This window comes from Antechinus flavipes, chromosome 5, assembly GCF_016432865.1.
Source record: "Antechinus flavipes isolate AdamAnt ecotype Samford, QLD, Australia chromosome 5, AdamAnt_v2, whole genome shotgun sequence".
Taxonomy (NCBI): Eukaryota; Metazoa; Chordata; class Mammalia; order Dasyuromorphia; family Dasyuridae; genus Antechinus; species Antechinus flavipes.
The window spans coordinates 291189383-291201859 of NC_067402.1; the positions used below are offsets into that span (position 1 = coordinate 291189383).

A 12477-nucleotide genomic window follows, 5' to 3' on the forward strand; every position below is an offset into this window, starting at 1 on the left:
TTTCAGCTCAATGGAAGAGGGAAACTGCCTGAGAGAGCTGTCCAATAATATTTTGGGCTGCCTCGGGGTGCCTCATCACTGGGAACCTTCAAACAAAGCCTGAAAAAGAAGGTGCCTCATCAGGCAGGGGCTCTGATCATCCCACTGACTCTGAGATGATTATAAAGTTCTGACCTTTCTCCCTTCCTCCTGCAGACATAGACGAGTGTTCCTTCGAGAGGACCTGCGATCACACCTGCATCAACTCTCCGGGCAGCTTTGAGTGCCTGTGCCACCGGGGCTACACTCTATATGGCCTGACCCACTGCGGAGGTTTGAAGTTGTTCCTTCTTTAGGGGGTAGGGGGAGGCCTGATTCTTCCAGAAGTAGGGTAGGCAACTGGGCAATGATCCCTCAAGGGGAAAAGAAATTAAGCTGCAATTGAATAATGTCAGAACAAATTAAAAATAATTAGAAATTAAATTAACATTGGGCAAATCACTCCCTTTCTCTGAGCCTCAGCCTCTTGATCTGTAAAATGAAGATATTAGACCAAACAATCCCTAAATTTCCTTTCAGTTCCACCACTGTCCATTCCAAAGCCCTTTCTAAATCTACTGTTCCATGTTCTATGTTCTAAGTAAGGTCGCCTTTCAATTCTAACAATTCTGTTTAATGAATCCTTTATGGTAATGTCAGTCAAGGTGCTGAGGGAAGGGAGCAAGAGGGAAAGGGAAGAGCACTTGAGTGGCAGGACCAGACCCAAAAGTAGATGAACAAATTGAATTGAAAGGCTCCAGGAAAGTACCCAAAACAGGCTCTTGGACACAAAACAACTGTCTTATTGGCCAACAACAAGCCCGAAAAATCCACCAGTAGAGTTTCATATTTTGGGTTAAGATGTCTAAGGTCTCTGTGATAGAGATCATTTTTTTTCAGACAGATATTTGACTTTTAATTGAGAGAGTGATAGTTTCAAAGCTTGCAGCATTGTAAAGAATATGGACTCAAGGGCAAGGAAAAGGGTATAGTAATAATAATAATAATAATAATAATAATAATAATAATAATAATAATAATATCTCATTTAAGTAGCACTTTAAGATTTACAAAGTATTTTCCTCCTAACAATCCTACAAAGTAGATCAAACAAATATTTTAATCCCCATTTTATAGGTGAGGAAATTGAAACCTATAAGGGTTAAAAAATATTTCTCATGGCCACATAGGACTTAAAGGAGACCCAAATCTCTTGGCTCATATCTAGATCCTTTTGTACTACATAAAGCCAATCCTGAGTCAGGTTTTTTGTTTGTTTATTTGTTAGGGCAGGAGAACCCATCCTAATTTAATCTGAATGGCCCGATCCTTTTACCTCCTGCTCAGTCCTCTCATTGTCCCTCACTCATCCACACATGGGAATCCTAAGGGTTCTCAATGTAACTACTGCTCCCTTAGTCATTATCAGGACCGTGGAATCTCTTGAGACCCTTCCAGCTCTGTCCAGCATCTGTTATGTCACGTCCCCTGCTCAAGCAAGGGCTCTTGGGCACTGAAGCGAAAAGTTGGTCAGTGACAAAATCTAGGTTCTGTTAGCCTCCAATGGCCTGTGACCAGACAGTGAGCTAGGGACATGAAAAAATACATCCACAAGAGAATAAGGACATAGAGAATAGCAACTGTCTCATTATGAGACAGAGGAAATGGATATGGGTAGTTGTGAATGAAGAAGGCAATGACAAAAGAAAAGGGAAGGAGGCAAAGGGGTTCCAACCAGTGGGTACCAAAAGAAGATCTAATGATCTACCCCAAGGTCTCATTCCTCACCAAAGTACCACCCCCTTTAGTATCTAGCACCAGTGTATGTTTAGCGGTCTCTGGCACATAGTAGGTGCTTCCTAAATGTTTGGCTGATTGGCTTTGATGGGTCAGACCACATCTAGAATATTGTATCTATACAATTCTGAGTACCATCTTTTAAGAAAGGCATGGAAAAAATGGAGACTGTCTAGACAAAGGTGACCAGGATACTGATGGTGATGTAGCAAGCCACATAAACTGAAGGAACTTGAGATGTTTAGATTAAAGAGGATCTATTTAAGGAACCAGACTGGATGTCAATAGTTATCCATAGGGCTGTCATGTACATTATCTTTGGAGGGCTGATGGAGGAGTAGGGGTGCAGAGTAGAGATGCAGAGGGCCAGATTGGAGCCTAATGTAACAATGAGAGCTGCCCCAAAGTGAAATAACCTGCCAAATAACCTTCTCCGTCACTGAAGGTCTCCAAGCAGAAGCTGGCTGGCCATTGGTCAGGGAACTTGTAGAATGGAATCCTATTCAGATAAAAATGAAACCAGACAATTGCTTTTGACTGTGAGAGCCTGTGATTCTGTGGTTTTCAAGCCAATATTCTTTCCCTTGCAATACTCACTCACAAGTGTTGGAAAATAATTTAGAAATCATCTAAATCCTACCCCCTTAGTTTTATAGTTGGGGAAACTGAGGCCCCAAAAGGAGAGCTTTAAGAAACTAAGATTTTAGTGCAGAGCTGAGATTTGTAGTCAATCTCCAGGATCCCATCACTCTATTCTGCCTTTTATGGTGGCTCCAACATAGCAGGAATGAATAAGGGATTGTTTACCCAAACTTTAATTTCCTCTAACAGAGACACTTCTCTTAAAACTTGAAAAGGGTAGTTTTAAGTCCCCAAAAGAGGGAATTATGCTATAGACTAAACCATATAGAAATAGTATAATTTAAAAATATAAAGCTATAATGGCTTGAATCAAATCATCATTATAATAGAACATAATAGAGTGTGGTTTATTATGAGAAGCTATATATTTGGGAGAGGAGGGCCAGAGCTGTGGTAAATCATCTTAGGTAAATCAACCAGGGTTGGAGGGGAGGGGAAGTAGTCTTGATTGTAGTTGTACTGGTTGAAGCCAGAATGGGGAAGAAGGAGGAAAGTTAGAAAATGAAGCTGTGCACTTGAAAACGGGGAGAAGACATGGGGGAAAGAGCATCTCAGACATTCTCTTGTCCTCTCCCTGGGGCTGAGCCCTAGGCTTGGGTAGAGGGAAATCTCCCCAACCTTTGAAGGGTTGAGGCAGTTAGCCATAATGGACAGAGCTGGAGACTTTGTCTTGACCTCATTCTCCCAAGTTAATCAAATCACTTCTTCCCTCAGGGTTTTTTTCCTCCTGAGGGGTATCATTTCTGAGGTCCCTTCCAGCTCTAAAACTGTGATCAGACTTGCCATTTGGTGTGTGAAAGGCCTCTTGGGCCTCCTTATACTGCGAGCTGCTAGGATTGTGGGGCTACAAGTGTGGCAGTACCAGTGTAGCAGCTACCAGTGAATGGCTGTCCCCTGGGGTATTCATGACTGTAGAAGTTATCTGAGTGATTCTGTGTGTCTAGAGATAGTTATATCAGCATCCAGTCCAGTTGATTCAAGAAGTCCTGAAAGTCTCTTGTATACGAGGTCCTGCCTGTATCAGCCCTAAGTATACAATGAATTATTCCTGGCCTTCAAAAACCTTCTGTCCGAAGCAGCTACACCCAAAGAAAGAACACTGGGAAATGAATATAAACTGCTTGCATTTTTTGTTTTTCTTCCCGGGTTATTTATACCTTCTAAATCCAATTCTCCCTGTGCAACAAGAGAACTGTTCGGTTCTGCAAACATATATGGTATCTAGGATATACTGTAACCTATTCAACATGTAAAGGATTGCTTGCCATCTGGGGGAGGGGGGTCGAGGGAGGAAGGTGAAAAATTGGAACAGAAGTGAGTGCAAAGGATAATGTTGTAAAAAAATTACCCTAGCATGGATTCTGTCAATAAAAAGTTATTAAAAAAAAAAAAAAAACCTTCTGTCCCATTGGGGTGGGAGGGCAGGAACTGTGCACTCAGCTCAGTGGGTTCAAGGTAATTTGAGAGGATACTAACTTGCCAGGAAGACTTCTCGTTAGCCTGAGATGGGCTCTGAGGAAGGAAAAGTATTCTGAGAGGCCTAGTATTTGGAAGGCACAATCAGCCTTAGGAAAGCCGAGAGAATGTTCATTCCTAGGCCAGTTTGTCTGGAAGGGGTGATTTGGGGAAAGAGTGTCAGATGAAATAAGCCAGCAAAGCTAGGTGGGAATCTGATTGGCCAGGCCTTTGAGCACATCTCCATGAGCCTGTTCATCTGATGAAGGACCGCAGACTGACATCGCCGCTGAGTTTGCGTACATGATCTCAAGCGATCATCGCCATCCTCCCCAGCCAGGCCCAACAGTAGTCTCAGATAAGAAACTAAGGGAAAGAAAGGAGGAGGTTACACAGTAAGGAACAATTCACATTCAACAAATATTTATTAAGTACCTACTAGGTGCCAGGCTCTGAATACACAAAGCCAAAATCACAACAGGCCCTTCCTGCCCTCCAGATCTTACAGTCCATCCAGGGACACACAAGAGTAAAGGCAAAGCCTAGAGATCTTGATCCCCCGCCCCCCATCTCCTGTCCCCAAGTCCAGTGCACCTCTTCTACACCACCTTATAGATTGGTGTCTGCCCCTGTGACTCCATTTCTGGATGTCTGTCTTCTCTTTTCCTGGTGAACCTTCCCAGAAAATGCTCTTTCCACTTGCATCTCGCCTGCCCTCTGACCTCACCAGGTCTGGTCTGTCCCTCTGTGCCTCCAGATGTTGATGAGTGCAGCATCAATAATGGCAGCTGTGACTATGGGTGCATCAACACGATGGGCAGCTACGAGTGTGCCTGCCCTCCTGGAAGGAAGCTCCACTGGAACAAGAAGGATTGTGTTGGTGAGTAAGTCCCAGTTCCTTCCCCATCTGCAGTGGTGGGGGCTCGGACCTGACAGAAGGGGATCAGCACTGTGGAAGGTCTGGAAACTGCAGCGCAGGAGACCAAATTCAAGGTTTCAGGACCATAGGATCATAGATTTAGAGAATCAAAAGATTCATTTAACCCAACCTTCTAATTTTACAGAAAAAAAAAAATCCAAGGAAAAATGACTCCACACTTATGCTGCTGGGAGTAAGTAGCAGATCTGGTTCTCAAAGTGAGATCCTGTGACTCCAGAGTCTGGGCCTTCTCCACCATCTAACTCTGGCTCTCAAATGCTAAGTGCCTGGCAGAAGGGACCTTCCTCCATGAGGATGGCAGCCCTGGGAAAAGTAGCAAAGAAACTCTTCACATGAGTCCAAGTTCTGCCATAACTTGCTGCAAGATCTTAGACAAACTGTCAACTCTTTTGAACCCTCAGTTTTCTTACAGAATCTCAGCTCTTAAATGTTTTTTTTTTTTTTCTGATTTCAAAGTTGGAAGTAGCCTCCAAGGTCATCTAGTCCAATGTAAGCCTAAGCAAGGTCCCTGACAAAAGTGCTCAATACAGACTCCACTTGTAGAGTCCCATTGAGGGGGAAATCACCACCTCCAGGAATGGCTCAACCTCATTGGAATAGTTCATTCTTAGTTAAATCTGTCTCCCCAGCTGGCACCCATTGCTTCCAGCTCTGCCCAGTCCAGACAGAACAGACATGTTCCCGGCCTTTGCTCCATGATGTAGATACTAATAAGTAGCAATCACAATCTCCTACATTTCTCACCCCCAGGCCCCACTCCGGCTCCCTCAACCAATCCCCATGTTTCCAGTCCTTGCCCTAGTTTTCAATGGCTGATCCTGGCACTGGCATCCTAGATAAGTCACAATGGGTTAATGTCGTCCTACAGATGGTAGAAATGATCTGACCAGGAGGTCTCTGCCTCCCTCACTCTGTGCCTGTTGTAATGAACCTAAAGGTAACGTCTGTCTAGGCTGATCTGGACATGGCTATGGCTCTTCTGGGGAGTCTTCTTTCCTTCACCTGAGCTCTGAACATCCTGCCTCCCTTGGGGCCTGCGCTGACGATTGGTGAAGTGAAGTGACGTGGCCTCCAGGTTGTGGGGAGTAGGTGCTGAGAACGGCGCCCCCCACCCCAGGCGCTTTCACCTTCTGATCCCAGGAGAATCCCTGCAGGATCATGGAGGATGCCCTTGTATGTGACCTTTGTGTCTTCTTCCTCAGAGACAGTGAAATGCCTCCCTGGTGCAAAGGCAGCACCCCGAATCCAGCTGGCCTGCAGCAGGACCGGAGGCCTGGAGACCTGCTTCCTGGCCTGCCCTTCCAACACACTCTTTATTCCAGGTAACTCCAGCAGCTACCATGTCCTTCCCCAAGGAGGGGGGACAGGAATTCCTCTCCTTTGGCTAAAACCAAAGAAATTGAGATTTTCTCACTTTTCTAGTCAAACATAAGAAAGATGGGACAGAACCCCTGGCCTCTTTCAAGGGTTAAGACCTGTAGCCTTCCTCAGGAAGCCTTCTCTGATCCTCTTAGTTGTTGGCACTCTGCTTTCTTCACATAGTCATGTTTTTATGAATCTCAATGTGTTAGATCCCCCACAGGCAAATGTAAACTCCTGAGGGACTTTTTTTTTTGGACTGTCAACACAGAGTAGGTGCTTAATAAATGATAATTAGATTGGATTGGATCTGAGAGTGGAAAATGCACTGGATTAATTGGGAGATCAAAATTTGAATCTCAGCCTGGCTCTGATCGCTTAGGCATCTTTTGGAGAGCTATTTCACCTCCTTGAACCTCAGCTGTCCCATCTGTGAAATAGGGTTAATAGCTTACATTGATAAGGTGTTCCAATATATGCTCTATACATTATCACAACAGTGGAGGGAAACTAGAGACATACCAATTGTATTATCCATCCTTCTTCAGGTAAGGCTCAGACATAAACAGTAACTAACCTAGAGTGACAGAGTCACTAAAGTGGCTTTGCTTTGAGCCCAGATCCCATCTGACTACAAATTCAGTTCTTTCCATTACACAACAGAATATATCACAGGGGCATTTGGGTGGGGAGGCATTGAAAGTTTGTCTTTGAAAAGAAAAGAAGCAGTTTGCAGATATACAGGATCCTTCTTATGGTTCAGTAGAAAGAGCCCCAAACTGAGAGTTTGAGATACCTGAATTTGCCCCCAGTTCTTGCTGCCTGTTAACTGTGTGATCCTGGGCAATGCACTTGCTCTCATTCTCTGAGCTTCTACATCTTCACTTGTAAAATGGGGATTAAAAATGCTTATATGGCCAGCCCCGTGGGGCTTCTGTTGCGGAAGTGCTGTACGGATTTAAGGCACCAAAAAAGGGCTGTCCCGATGTCAGTCATTCTGTTACTGGCGAGTTCTTATTGCACAATCAGTTAGTGGAACATGGTGGACAGAGAGCTGGCTTCAGCAGGGAAAACTGGTTCTGGCAGTCACAAATATTGACTGGACAGAAAGGGCACGAGGGAAGCAGTCGGTCCAGTAAGAGAAGGGAAGCTTCTTTGTGTTGGTGTTCTTCAGTTGTTTTTTAGCTGTGACCTCCATTTGGGGTCACAGATACTGAAATGGCAGCAAATATCCTGAGGATGCCCATCTTCATTGCTCTCCCCTAGACTAGATCTTGTATGGCACATAACTAGTGGATCTGTGGAGGGGAGCGGAGGTTCCTTCCCAGGCCACCCCCAAATTAGTGAAATCTCAGATCCAGTCCAAAGTAAACATAATCAGTCATATGGAGATAATTATATATAGATGCACATGGACCCAGATTCAACGCTCTTTGGCCAATCATCCCTCATATTAGGGGGTATTGTTATCTTTATTATTATTAATATTCCATTCTCCAACAGGTTCTACTTAAATGGGAGATAGATGTTAATTCGAGGGACTTTGGGAAGGGGTCCCATCCCCAAGGATTTTGTCGGAGCCTTTCACTCTTTTTCTTCTTCCCAGATTCGGAGAACAGCTACTCACTGAGCTGTGGAGTCCCAGGACAACAGGGCAAGTCACAGCAGAAACGCAATTCCACTGTCCCCAGCTGTACAGGTAGCTCCTCTCATTTATTCTTTGATCTAGCACTTCCCAGAGCCTCACACTGTACAGGTCCCAGGGAAGATGCAGGAGATCTGAAAGCCACAACTACTGACTGAACAGAAAGGGTGTTAGGAAAGCAGTCAGTCCAATAGGAGAAGAGGAGCTTCTTTAGCTGTTGTTCTTCAGTTGTTTTCAGTCATATCTGACTCTCTGTGACACCATTTGGGATTTTCCTGACAAATACTGAAGTGGTTTGCCATTCCCTTCTCCAGCTCTTTTTCCAAATGAGGAAACTGAGGCAGACAGGTTGAAGTGACTTTACCAGAGTCACACAGCTAGGAAGTGTCTGAGATTGACTTGAACTTCAGTCCTAACTCCAGAGCTGGCTCCATACACTGTGCATCTTGCTGCTCTCTGCTTTACTTCGGGAGATCCTAAGAGTGCATGGTTCTAAACTTCTGGTCAAGATTCCAGGATGCTTCCCTTCTCAGCAGCAGTGGATAGAGTAGACAGAGAGCTGGCTTTAAGCAGGAGAACTTTGGTCCAAGCCCCACCTCTGGCACAGACTCTTAAATGAATCCTAGAAAACTCTGAGTACTCCCAAGAAACACTAAAATTGCCCTTGCCATTTGCCTAGAGCACAAACAAAAGATTTTTCCTTGAAAAATCTTTGAAAAGAGAGTTATCAGGAAAGGCAACTCAGCGTGATGGACAGAGTGCTGGGCTTGAGGGCAAGAAGGGCTCAGTTCAAATCCTGCCTTTGCCCTTTATTAGCTATGTGACTCAGGGCAAGTCACACCATTTCTGCCTGCCTCTGTTTCCTCATCTGTAAAATGAGAGGACCAAACAGGATTGTCTCTAAGGCCCTTCCAGCTCTCAATCTCCCATCCCATGCGGGAGATAGTAAACCTTCCTCATCCAATTCACTTGTCTCTGGCAAGTGATATGGCCTCTCTGGAACTTAGTTTCCTTATTTGTAAGAAGAGGAATTTGGACTACATGAAGTTGATCTGATCTTGTTTTATGTTCTGTGATTCTTTGTTCCAACCTACATCCATAGCAAAAGGTAGAAATACACCTGGATCAAGAAGGGCAATGTCTTGACCAACTAATGGCAAGTGAATGATGACCACTTCTTCCCTTTGTTCATTCCCTCTCCTAGCTGGGGCTAAAAATGGCAAAAAGAGCTTCACTGACTCCTCCAGAACAATCTGCTTTCAGTAATTCAATCAATGAGAATGAATCATGGGCCTCCATGTGCCCAGCACTCAAGAACATTGTAGAAGTGGCTCATGGTTCTGCCCTTAATAAGTTAGGGTCCCTTATTGAAGAAATCTAGTTGTTTTGTTCAAAGTCCTTTAGTCCTCAATCACTGAAAGTCCCTCTGGCTTATTATTTCATCAAAAGAAATGAGCAAATAGAATGGAAAGGAAAGGCATTCATTAAGCAGTAGCTTCTAAGCACTGCACAAAGTGCCAAGGATACAAAAAGAAAAGGAAGAGAAACCTTCCTCTCTAAGGGTTCACTTTCTAGTTACGAGAGACAATAATATAGTTGGGTTGTTAATATAGCAAACAGAAGGACTTAGGGCTCCTTTGGATGATGTGGGGGTGGCTAGAGATACACCCTTTCTGCCTGATTACCACAAGAAGGCTGGCACTTGGCTAAAAGAGAAGCTGAGGAAGGGACTGACAATAACTCTAAAAGGAGCAGCACTCCCTATCCCACTGATGTTTCCCATAGACAAGAGATCAAATGTGAGAGAACAAAGGTTATTTGGCTTTTGTGCAGAAAAGCTGATTGTAACACCTGGAAGCTGATGAAATTCAAAGGAAGGAGACACAGGGAGCCAGATGGCAGGTCCCCGTGGTAGACCCAGCAAGGCTGGTGATTGTTCTCCTGTCTGGCTGGCTTTCCCTTTCTGTCTTTGAGATTCTGAGTGTTCGATGTCCATAGGAAAGTCTCTTTGATGGTGCAGTAGCCTGCGGTCTTAGGCTTAGAAAATGGTCAGGAGTTCTGTGCCAGGTAACTATATCCTCGATGCCTTCTGAGCCTTCCTGATTTTTCCAGGTCACTTAGAAGGCCAAAGATCACAGGATGTTGCCAGTCAGAGGAACTGACAAGCCACCACTAATCACAGTAGGATGGTAGGGCAAGGCAGGAGATGGGTGATATCCCCACTTTGAGGTGCTCCTTTGGGCTTTTTTGTAGATCCTCTGGTTCCTCCTGTCAAGCAGAAAGCCCGTTTCAAAATCAGAGATGCTAAATGTCACCTGCGACGACGCAGCAAGGATAAGGTGAAGGAGGTGGGAAAGCAAGCACTACTCGGTGAGTGGTCTGGCTGCCATGGAGGCTGGCGCCTGGCATCCATTCCCATGGGAGCCAGTGGGCAGAGTGTCTTAATGACTTGGAGAAGAAGAGGGGCCTGAATTAAGAGTCTGATGAGTCCCTCTCTTAGTAGGAAGTAGGAATAGCAAGAAGGGTTTCAGGAAATTTGACATGTGTTCATCGAGGGATGCATCTGCTGTGCATAAGGCCTCTTGCTAGGAAGGTACCAGAGAAACAAAGACAGATGAGACAGATCTCTCAAAAAGCCCCCCATATAAAGGGGAAAAGCCGCAGTCCAAATCTCTCTTCTCCGAGGAAGAACGGGAAGTTCAGGGCACGGGGACAGGCTGAACCAGGCAAACAGCAGGAGAAAGTATAGGCTCAGGACACCTGGTTTCTAGTCCCTGCACTACAGAAGGAAGCCAGATTCTCCATCAGAACATTTCTGTATGAGCAGGAAACCAGAGCAAAAGGAGCCTGGATATTTCAAAGCCACTGCCACTAAGCGCTGTGGCTGAACAAATGACCATTCCTCGCTCTTGAGCCACAGCCTGGTGCTGGTTGCCCCAAAGGTGCTGAGGACCCTCCCTTCTCAGCACCCCATATCAGAGAAGGAGCTCTATATCCCTAGCACCCACCTGGAGGAGGTACTTAATAACGGAAGCCATCACTTCCACCTCCTCCACGGGGCCCCTGGTAATGGCGTGTCCATCCACCCGGCCGCAATTTCTCAAGGGCCTTGCCCGTGCCCCACGCCAGGTGTGGAGGCCCAGCCCTGCCCCCCCCCCAGCCATGTCCACCATCTGCTTCATTTCTCTCTCGCGTAACTTTCTTATGCCAAGGTGGTCAATTCCCTTGTACAGACAACTGCCAAGTGACCTTCGTGAACCTCCAGTGCGACTCTTCCAAGAAGAAGCGCCGGGGCCGCAAGTCTCCTTCCAAGGAAGTGTCCCATATCACGGCCGAGTTTGAGGTAGAGATGAAGTCTGATGAGGTCTCAGGTGTGTGCAGGTCGTCTTACAGACTTGTTGTTCTGTGCAATCGTGCTGTGACGAGGACATATGTGTGACTGCGTGGGCATGACGCAAGCCGGATGTGTTACAGATATACACATGCATCTGTGCGCGCACTATGTGCAGATGCAAATATACACACACATTTGTGCATGCAACACGTGCAGACACAAAAATATGCATGCATTTGTGTCTGCAATACGTGCACACATTTTAGTCATTAGGGTCAAAGGTAGAAATCAGGAAGCATCCCTGCTTTGTGGGTTGGTGACGCGCTTGGACGGTAACCCAAAGAGGATTTTTCTCCAGCACAGTTTCAGGATTGGTGCTAATAGCCACAGTGACCAAAGAAAGAGGTGGCAGGGACTCAGAGATGATGGCTTAGGACCCACCTCTGGCAGGGCCTTGATCACCAAGATGACCCTGAGGAAAGAGCTCAGCTTCTCTGTGCCTCAGAAGACTCTCCAGAACTGAGATGCACAAGAGTTAGCACCAATTAGGAGAGGTTCCTCATCAGAAATCCCAAGAAAGTCCTAGGGATAGCAGGAGTGCACCTTTGCGGGACCTTTAAGGTCTGCAGAGCAGCCACCATGCCTTTCCTTTGATCCCCACAGCAGCCCTGAGGTTGGCTGCCCTTCTTACTCCCTAGTTTATGCTTGAGGAAACTAAGGCATCACCTGGCAAGGGTCCTCCCACAGTTCAGGATGCCACAATGCAGATTGCCACTCCATCAGGAGGTCTCGCTCCCATCTGGGGTGCTAAACAGGCAGCTGTGGGGTTTAAATAGAATGAAACCTGGCCTAGAAAGGGCCAGAACTCTAGAAGGTAGCTTCCAGCATCTCTGGACCATCCATTTCAGTTCTTAACACTCTTGTCATCTGTAAAAAGGGTTAATAATCCTCATCCTTGCTACCTCCCAAGGCTGCTGTGAGGAAGCACTTTGCAAGCCCTTAAGAAATGTGAGTTACACTAAAAACTATTCCTGTTCATCTCTTATTCAGACACCTGTAATACTGATTGTGTCCGGAAAAAGCTGGAACAGAAGTTGCAGGCCGCCATCAAAACACTGAGGAAATCTATTAATAAACAGCAATTTTACCTTCAGTTTTCGGGTACAGAGTATGAAGTGGCCCAGAAACCAGCTAAAACTGCTGAAGGGCAGGAGGCTTGTAGCCCTGGCCTGGTGCTGCAGGATGGGAAGTGTGGTGAGTCAATCAGTCTATGTGCGTGGCACTGGA

At 45.7% G+C, this 12477-nt stretch overlaps 1 protein-coding gene across 2 annotated transcripts in view; it reads left to right on the forward strand.

Annotated features, from left to right (window-relative positions):
• SCUBE1 (signal peptide, CUB domain and EGF like domain containing 1) overlaps positions 1-12477 on the forward strand; it is a 221684-nt gene that overhangs the window by 181705 nt on the left and 27502 nt on the right. For both annotated transcript variants that reach the window (XM_051962306.1, XM_051962305.1), the window contains 7 exons: positions 196-312; positions 4670-4792; positions 6055-6174; positions 7818-7910; positions 10110-10226; positions 11090-11227; positions 12241-12444. In XM_051962306.1, coding sequence (XP_051818266.1) covers positions 196-312; positions 4670-4792; positions 6055-6174; positions 7818-7910; positions 10110-10226; positions 11090-11227; positions 12241-12444 — 912 coding nt within the window. The remainder of the gene's footprint in view (positions 1-195; positions 313-4669; positions 4793-6054; positions 6175-7817; positions 7911-10109; positions 10227-11089; positions 11228-12240; positions 12445-12477) is intronic.